We start from the raw sequence: 9,198 nt of genomic DNA on the forward strand, positions 1-9,198 counted from the left end.
ATATAATAATATACACACACACACACACACACACACACACACACACACACACACACACACACACACAAAATATTATAAAACTTTACTGTAAATTAAAATAAGGCTAAAGACTTACGTGAGATATAAAAATTCCTGGTTCCTTTGCACCGAATGGCGTACACGAATGATCGGTTCCTCCTATGATACTGAAACCTAAGGAGCCTTCTTTGATGAGGACGACGTCCTAAATAACATAATTTCTAAATTAATTATATATTCAAATAAAAGTTTTAATTTTATAAAGTGCAAAGATATTAACGGGGATAAAAGTTTAGAGTGTATAATATTAGAGTGTATAATATATTATTTAGTGTGTGAGAGAAGGATAGAACAAGCTATGAATTTTTATATACTTTTTATATAAATAAAACAGTGACAACGATACTTCTCCACTTTATTATTCCATTTTATTAAAAAATGATCAAGGACAAAACAAATCGTTACACTACTTACCTATTCTCATAGCAGAAGATAAGTACATTGAGATTATCATAGTCCGTTGATAATTATCAAAATTAATTCTAAGATCATCCCATTAACATATATTTTCAGATAATTTTATGAAAACATATAAAAATAGACATAAGAGAGAAATATAATTGAATAATTTCACATATACATATAAAAAAATCAATTAAAAGATATATGTATTCAAATATGTATAAAATAATAATAGTGCAGTCTACAATTTTCATTTTCTGAGATAATATTTCCATAATTGTCTTTTCTTAAAACACAACTGTATGTAAATGTTTATTGAAATATATCTCAGTTATGTCTTTACTTCTGAATAGTCACAACAATTACGCAGAAGCGTAACGTCATGAACGAGAAATGACACTTAATTTTTAGACATTTTTATTGCATGTCACTTGTAAATAAAGATAATTTGAATAAAACGAAATGATAAGATTGCTTTAAAACATTTGTAAAAAACTATCTTTCCTCCTCTGGGGCGTATTCAGACACACTCGAGCGCTCTTCAGGTTTAATGTTCGGTAAACAAGAAGGATGGAATGATACCTAGATAGCGGTTCGAGGAATTGATGGAAAAAATCTGAACATAGCCCTAATAATAGTTATTAAATAGTCATAAAAGGCACAATTGAAAATAAGCGCATTGAGTAAAAGCATTTCATGCTTTTTACCATCTTTCATGACTATTTACTGACTTCGCGGAAATAGCTTCAACCCAAATGTTTTCAAACGATCTCATTTTATTTTAACCAAATTATCTTGAATTACAAGTAAAATGTCACGAAAATTAATATGTTATTTCTCACTTATTTCTCATCACGATTCAATATGGGCAATCTGACTGCTCAGGACCTTTAATTATGCAAATGAAAAAGCTAAGGAAAAAATCATAGGAAAAACAATAAAAAGAATGAAAATATAAATAAATTCTTCTAGTTGTTTTACTTTCTTGCACTTTCTATACTTGAAATAAAATAAATTTAAAATGTTAAAGTAAGTGTTATTTAATTTAAAAATATCTATTTTATTAATTTGAACATTGATTGCCATTTTAAACAAATTTAGTTATTTCAAGTCGCAATCGCCATCAAAAAATAAAAAGTTGATGTAAAAAATTAAAATTTAACATATGAAATATAATTTGAATATATAAAAAGTAAAAAATATATATAAAAGCTTTTAGCTTTTAGCTAAAAATGTGCATAAACTAATTCCATATATAATGAAAAATTAAACGAAATTTTGATAAAATAGTAAATGCAAACAACACGAAATAAAAGAACAAAATGAAAATAATGAGATATAACATATAGGAATGAGACTACACTGGCAGTACACATGCAATGTGTTTGATGCTTCTCTAACAGGCACATACCTCGATAATAAGTGGTTGCACCAACTGGTTGTCGGTCACTCTAGTTACGACGGTCTCGGTGAGTGTACTCTTTGTGATGGTCTCAGTAACTTTACCAAGTGTGGTAGGAGCTGGAGGAAAATTAACATCTCCAGGCAAAGTATCGGGCTGCTTTATCGTCACTGTCACAATGGGGCCCTGATGGGAGTCTGGTGAAGGCGAGGATGTTGGAGGTCGAAGGAAATGAGCGGGGATCATAGCTTGAAATTCCTCGTTGGTGATTGGCTTCGGTACCTGTATGTCTTCCTGCGGAGATGCTGATCTAGGCTCTACATGAGGAGTCGTAGCTGCAGAACCAACATTATTTGTAGGCGTCGTCTGTGAAACACTATGTCTTGGAGCTGGTTGTGGATACGTTTGATTACTTGTTGGACTGGGAGATATTGGTGAAACATTCTTCAGAGTGTTTCCTGAATCAGCTACACCGTTCATTTTAGGCATCTCATCGGATTTTATGGGTAATGCCGGTGGCGACGGTGGTGTTTTTGAAGTAGGACTCGGTGTCAATGCTTTGTCAGCATCCATAGAGCGACGATATCCACCGTACCCAGGTCTATTTGCCATATAACTATTAGCATTATACAAGCCTGTATAAGGTTTTGGTGCGCCTATAACACGTGGCGATTTTTCAGAAGGAGTTACAACAGTAGCAAGATTTGCTTGAGAAAGTGGTATTTCTCGTTCGACTACTAATCGAACAAATCTTTCTAGACCTGTAAGTAAAGCCACTGCTTGTTCGTGTTTTGCTCCTCTCATATCTACGCCGTTGATCTGAAAATTATAAATTGCGTATAAATCATATAAAAATTATTAATTTGTACTTATATATATTTTATCGTATAATACAAATATAATGCAGATTTGATAAAGAAATACTTACAGATATTACTTTGTCTCCAATCAATAATTTGCCATCTTTTTGAGCTACTCCACCATCTGTTATTCTCGAGATAAAAATTGCCTAAAAAATGTAATTTATTATAATAATTAATCTCAATTAAAAAATAATAATATAAAATAAGTTCTATTGTACAGGTACTTACATCGCTATTATCCTTAAATGGTGGCGAACCTTCTCCACCAGCAATACTGAATCCAAGCCCATTTTGATCTCGTATTAATGTTGTATGAAAGAGAACGGATACGGTAGGTTCAGTGTCTTTTACAGTCATTATAGGCTCAGGAATCTTTTTTGTCTACGAAATATATAGTACGTATTTATATAAATGTTAAATTTAATTATTATACAAAAAAGCTATAACATTTAAAAATGTTCACCTAAAAACACTAATATATTACCTTTGTAGTTTCATGAGATATAGATGTGTCGCCATTTTCTAAAGTATGTGATAATGCTGTAGACGAAACATAAGATGTTGCACTTGGTGCTCTACTTGTACTTAAGCTAGAACATACGGAATCTTTTCTCGTTGGTGCCTGAGAATAACAAACAAAAATTAATGTAAATCATGTTTATTTGAAATAAAAATCTTATCATCTGGCAAGTTAATATGATGTTACTTGAATGAAAAATGATAAAATAATTATTTTATACCTGTTCATATGGCGGAATTATCCTTGTAACTTCTCTTATAACAACTAACACAAGTACACGTCCACATGCTTTCAACACTTCCACAGCATCATAATGATCTACATTTACTACTGATACTCCATTCACAGATATTACTTTATCTCCTATCCTTAAACCAGCTAGATCTGCGGGTCCACCTAAATAAATGAACATATAACATATAGATACTAAGCAAATATTTTATGATCATAAAATAGAAATGTTTACATGGCATGAATGCGACAAATTTAAAATTATACACTTGCAAATGTTTACCTTCAGTAACTCTTGAAATAAAAATGCCTTCATCATCGCCTTTAAAAGGGGTCGATCCGATACCACCAGCTATTGACAAACCTAATCCACCTGTCGTTCTTTCAATATGAATTTCATATTGCTCTTCCCGTATTTCCAACGCTGGTTCAATATCAGATGTAGCATCTAAAACAAGTCTTCAATTAGTCATTATCAATGTTTTTAATAAATATATATATATCATCTTGTTGTTGCATGTCAACATTTACCTTTCCTAATTTTTTGTTTTTAATAAAACATTTATATCTTCTAGGCATCATATATCAAATAATCTATTACTTTTATATAAAATAACTTTATTTATATAAAAATATCACATATATAGCAAATATACTGTTACAATTTATCATTTTCCTAACGCGTACCATTGAGAGATACGCTGATAACTGAATTACAGATAAGACCGAAGGTAAAGTAAGAAATATATCTTATCACATGTTCCCCCTTCTACTATGCAATAAAATGATTCAAAGATACATACAGAAAATCTTTAAAATCTCCTATTTCGATCAAAATTTCTATAGAGCAACAAATATAATAAGAAATCTTCTAAATAATCAAATCTATTAATATTATAAAATAACAATTAGTCATAATTTCAATAAAAATTGAATGAATAAATGTTGCTTAATAAAAAAGTTTAATTTATTTTATGAATAAATAAGTGCACGCGCACATGTATGTGTATAAATAGACAGTAATAAAAAACTGATTCTATTTTAATTTAATTCTTAAATTTACCTTGACTGTGTGTATCATATGTTTCCATAGACTCTATTTGTGATGGTAAAGAAGTAGAAGTCTCATCGGCTTTTTTCATAAGTGCCTATAAATATAAATGTTAAATGTTACTATCGATTTTATAAATGCATGTATATATGTAAATATATTGTCAAATATGAAGTAAGCATTATATGTCTCTTCAATACAAAAAGTTAATTGTTAGTAACATTATTATAATTATTACAAATAGAAGTAAAAAAAAATTGTTTGTGTAAATTTGAATAACATACAAAATATCAACCTGAGCAATAATAGAAGCAACTTTTTCTTTATCAACTGCTGTATGAATGCGTTTATTTTTCAGATGATGTGGAGTGTCTCTACGTTGAAGTTTATTGGGTTTATTTGAATCACAAACATCTTCGTTATTTGTATCTTCTACAATACTAAATTCAACGTGTCTTTGCACATCTTCATTTTCAGATTCTTCTTCGTCTCTTTCTTTTGATTCTGGGACAGAATTTTCAGTTTTTGCATTCTGCAAAAATAAAATATTTTTATTTAGTAAAAAAAGAAAGATTACATGCACGCATACATGTATATTTCTATTTCATATATATATTTTTTACATTCTTGTGTGTGTGTGTAAAAAAATAAATCATAATATGTATATACAATTCATATAAATACTTCCAGAGATATTTTATTTAATCACTACGTCCCTTTGTGTTAAAAATGAATACAGTAAATGAAAGATAAATGACTTATATATTTACCAAAATAGAGTTTTCTAAAAGTTACTTACCATGTGAAATTCTGTGACAGATTGAATGGGCAGATTATTTGCTTCTTTATTAAGTTGAGTATCTGTGCTATCAGCATCAATGTCAAGTACTGGCATTTTATGATCGTCTTGTACAATATTGCATTCTTCCTCTTGCTCAGAAACACTTTGCGGCACATCTACAGGATTGATTGGTGATTCAGATTCTGTTTTATCTAATCCAAATGTTTGAGAAACATCCTAAAAAAAGATTCAACGAGATTATTTACAATTTATTATAACATATTATTTTACAAAATAATGTGAAATAAAGTCCAGTTAAGAATGTATAAAAGTTAAGAATGCACAGTATATGAGTTGTTTCGACGAACTATAATTTAATAACTAAAACAAGAAATAAATTAAACATAAGACTTACCTGTTCATCCGTAGATTCTGATCGACTTTCACTTTTTCCTTTGCTAAATAATTTATGCGCTTTAGCTTTTAATTCTTTTGGATGTGGTGTATTTTGACGTATAAATGGAATCTATTTGCCAAAATAAATGAAAAACAAAAGATAAAACAAAAAATAATATAAACTAGCTCATAAAAAATCTGTAAAGTAATGAACGCACCTCTTTATCGGTTTCTGGTGGCTCGTCAGTAAATTTCACGGAATGCGTTCTTGAAGCTTCTCTTTCTTGCCAACCTTCATCATCGCTACTCGTCAACTCACGCATTTCACAACCTTGAACATTTCTCATACCAACTAACATTCCTAATCTACCTGAATCTAAAAAAATGACATCAATTGTACATTAATAAATACATAAAAAATTAAAAGAATTAGATAAAATCTCATGAATCATTTTACAAGAATAGCCATCTTTTTTATTTAACTTTGACTTAAAGATATTTATTTTTATAGTTTTATATATCGGAGTTACAGAATTTATATACTATATTCCAGATAAAATTTTGACAAAATGAAAAATAAAAATATTTAATTATTTATTTTACATCGTGTCTCATGCAGATCAGTGTACGGGTGTACTATATTTATATGAACTTTATAACAATTTTTAATTAAAGTCTTAATTTAATTAAATCTGCTATCATGTATTATATTATTAACAGGAAATTAAAAAAAAATATCATTAGACAAAACTTATAAGAGAATTTATAGGATAATTTCCAGATGAGAAATCAACAAAATAGATTAATCAACGCTATTACTAACCATCAGGATGGAATTCCAATTGTGGCAAGAGAAAACATGTTAGTACTTCTTGTCCCGTTTCCTCATCAACATCTGTTTGGAACGTTAACATAGGTTGCGCTTGATTTTCACTTAACCATACCGCTTTCAGGTTCAAATTGATTAAAGAATATGGTAAATAATGTAATCTGTGTAAAATAAAATTTAATATTAATAAGAAAAATAAGCGTGTCTTATCCATGTAATGTTTTTACATCTTACTTTATATTTATGTATTTGATAATTATAATAATGCTAATTATGTGGGTGTAGAAAACAAATTTTATAAAAGTTAAATACCTGTTGCCAGATACATCTAGAACATGAAGAGCAGTACACTGTCCCACTTCAATCGGAAGATACTGTAATTTATTATCTCTTAAAGACAGCACGCCCAATTTCTTCAGATTTCCTAGAGAATAGAAAAACATTAGCTCTGATTATTCAAATTTTTTTCTTACAATTTAAAAGTTTTGTTTTTATATATTCGAAATTGTACAATAAAAAAATACATATTTTATCATCTTACCAATTTCTATCGGTAAAGATTGCAGACTATTTCTATCAACATTCAAATTATTTAAATTATAAAGTTTGCCTATAGACAAGGGTAGCTCTAAAAGAAAATTCTCTGTAAGAATTAATTCTTGCAAATTCTCGCACCTGAAACATAAAATATAGACAAATTTTTATCTCCAACTAATATTTTATTTTTAGTAAGTTAATTTAATTTAAATTTACATTTTGTATACTTACCTTCCTATATTTGGGTTTAGAGTAGAAAGTCTATTTTGATCTATTTTAAGAATAGTTAACTTTTTCAATTCTCCAAGTCCATCAGGTAACTTTTCAATAACATTCTGTGATAAATGCAAGTCTGTTAATGATTCTAACCCGCCAATTTCATCAGGAAGATCTTCTAAACGATTTTCCGAAACATCTAAACACGCTAACGTTTTCAGTTCGCCAATTTCAGGTGGCAAGTGTTGCAATTGATTGTGATCCAGCCACAATTCTTGTAGTGCTGGTAATTGTCCTATATGTGCAGGCTACAGAGAAAATATACAATAAACATAATTATTTCTTTTCATTTCTTTTTTTAATTTACGACTAAAGTTTATAACTAAAATTAGTTCAACCAATTAAAGCTGTCAAATCATAAAAAAAATTAAATTCAAATAATAAAAAAATCTATTGATCAAAGTAAAATTTTATAGCAATGTAAATCTGATATAATGTGGATATCAGTATCCTTAAAATATCTTTGTTATAAGAATCTATTATTAGAGTAAGAATAAAAGTTTATACAAATATATATATAATATGTATACACACAAGCGCGCGCGCGTGTATATGCACAAGAAATAATCAAGAGAACATTCACCCTGAAAGATATGATTGTTATCATTCACTGCATTGTTAATTTCATGATAAAAATCACAAAACTTACCAATTCTTCAATCTCATTGTCACCGAGATCTAATCGTTCGAGTTTTAAAAGCTGGGAGAGCGATTCAGGCAAGGATTTGAGCAAATTTTCTCTTAATTCCAGTGACTGTAATGCCTCCAAGCTACAAGAGAAATATATATTTTCAATAATTTGTGAAACAATGAATAAAATTATATAATATATATAATATATATATATATAATATATATATATAATATATATATAATATATATAATAATACCTATATAGAATATTATAATTTTAGTTTACTTCAAAATTACCTTCCAAAGTCAGATGGCAAGTTTGTAAGGGACATATCATTAAGTCCGAGTACAGTTAAATTTCTCAGCTGTACGAATCCTGCTGGAAGCCTGAAAGAAACAATCAATGAAAATTAACATTTTACTTTTGGATCAAAGAGAATACTTAACAATACGCTGTCGAGAGGAAAGAAGATACAATATATATATATTGTAAAGTGTTATTTGAATTAAAAAATAAGAAAAAGATAAGAATAATTGAATAACCTTGGAATAGGATTACTGCTGAAATCTGCCACCTGCAGTGCTTGTAAATTCTTGATATTTTCAGGAATGTCTGGTATATCTGGTATAAAATAAAATAAGTATAATTTTAATGATTAAATTCTCTTTTTCACACACGCGAGAAAGCGTGCGGTTGCGCATGTGCTATTGTTTACAATTACGTTTATTAACGAGCAAAATTAAAATATTCAATGCTATGCATTTTAACTTTCTGATTATGTATTTTATAAAAGAATGACAGTCTATTATTAATGATATTTTCACAAAATTAATGACTAAACAAATTCTCTCAATTTTACATTCTTTCCAAATTTCCTAATTTTACATATCTTCCCTTATACAACATTTCACTTAAAAAATAAATAAATAAATAATAAGTCGAGTATTTCATTTCATATCCAGAACGACTCCGTCATATTGCAAGAGTCAAACACAATACTGACGAGAGGAAATTACAACAAAGCGTGATTCCGCTACGAAAAAAAATACAACTTCTTTCAGTTGTCGACTTTCTCATCACGCAGTCATTTTAATTGCAACTGTAACGTTATTGTGACAAAAACTTCTTTCAATTTTTTATTGAAAAGAATGTTTTATAAAATTAGACTAAGAAATTTATAATTAGATATGCAATATAT

At 28.8% G+C, this 9,198-nt stretch overlaps 1 protein-coding gene across 1 annotated transcript in view; it reads right to left on the reverse strand.

Moving 5' to 3' along the window:
* Positions 1 to 9,198, reverse strand: part of LOC105624550 (protein lap4) — a 25,135-nt gene that overhangs the window by 11,437 nt on the left and 4,500 nt on the right. The window contains exons 3-21 of the mRNA XM_012205911.1: positions 8,543 to 8,621; positions 8,297 to 8,386; positions 8,016 to 8,136; positions 7,322 to 7,614; positions 7,095 to 7,228; positions 6,866 to 6,977; positions 6,548 to 6,714; positions 5,943 to 6,100; positions 5,744 to 5,854; positions 5,347 to 5,565; positions 4,843 to 5,079; positions 4,560 to 4,644; positions 3,780 to 3,944; positions 3,486 to 3,661; positions 3,230 to 3,367; positions 2,974 to 3,126; positions 2,811 to 2,891; positions 1,892 to 2,701; positions 116 to 223 (exon numbers count right to left, since the gene is read on the reverse strand). Of these exons, the coding sequence (XP_012061301.1) occupies positions 116 to 223; positions 1,892 to 2,701; positions 2,811 to 2,891; positions 2,974 to 3,126; positions 3,230 to 3,367; positions 3,486 to 3,661; positions 3,780 to 3,944; positions 4,560 to 4,644; positions 4,843 to 5,079; positions 5,347 to 5,565; positions 5,744 to 5,854; positions 5,943 to 6,100; positions 6,548 to 6,714; positions 6,866 to 6,977; positions 7,095 to 7,228; positions 7,322 to 7,614; positions 8,016 to 8,136; positions 8,297 to 8,386; positions 8,543 to 8,621 (3,437 nt within the window). The remainder of the gene's footprint in view (positions 1 to 115; positions 224 to 1,891; positions 2,702 to 2,810; positions 2,892 to 2,973; positions 3,127 to 3,229; positions 3,368 to 3,485; positions 3,662 to 3,779; positions 3,945 to 4,559; positions 4,645 to 4,842; positions 5,080 to 5,346; positions 5,566 to 5,743; positions 5,855 to 5,942; positions 6,101 to 6,547; positions 6,715 to 6,865; positions 6,978 to 7,094; positions 7,229 to 7,321; positions 7,615 to 8,015; positions 8,137 to 8,296; positions 8,387 to 8,542; positions 8,622 to 9,198) is intronic.

Source organism: Atta cephalotes (assembly GCF_000143395.1).
Source record: "Atta cephalotes unplaced genomic scaffold scaffold00081, whole genome shotgun sequence".
NCBI lineage: Eukaryota > Metazoa > Arthropoda > Insecta > Hymenoptera > Formicidae > Atta > Atta cephalotes.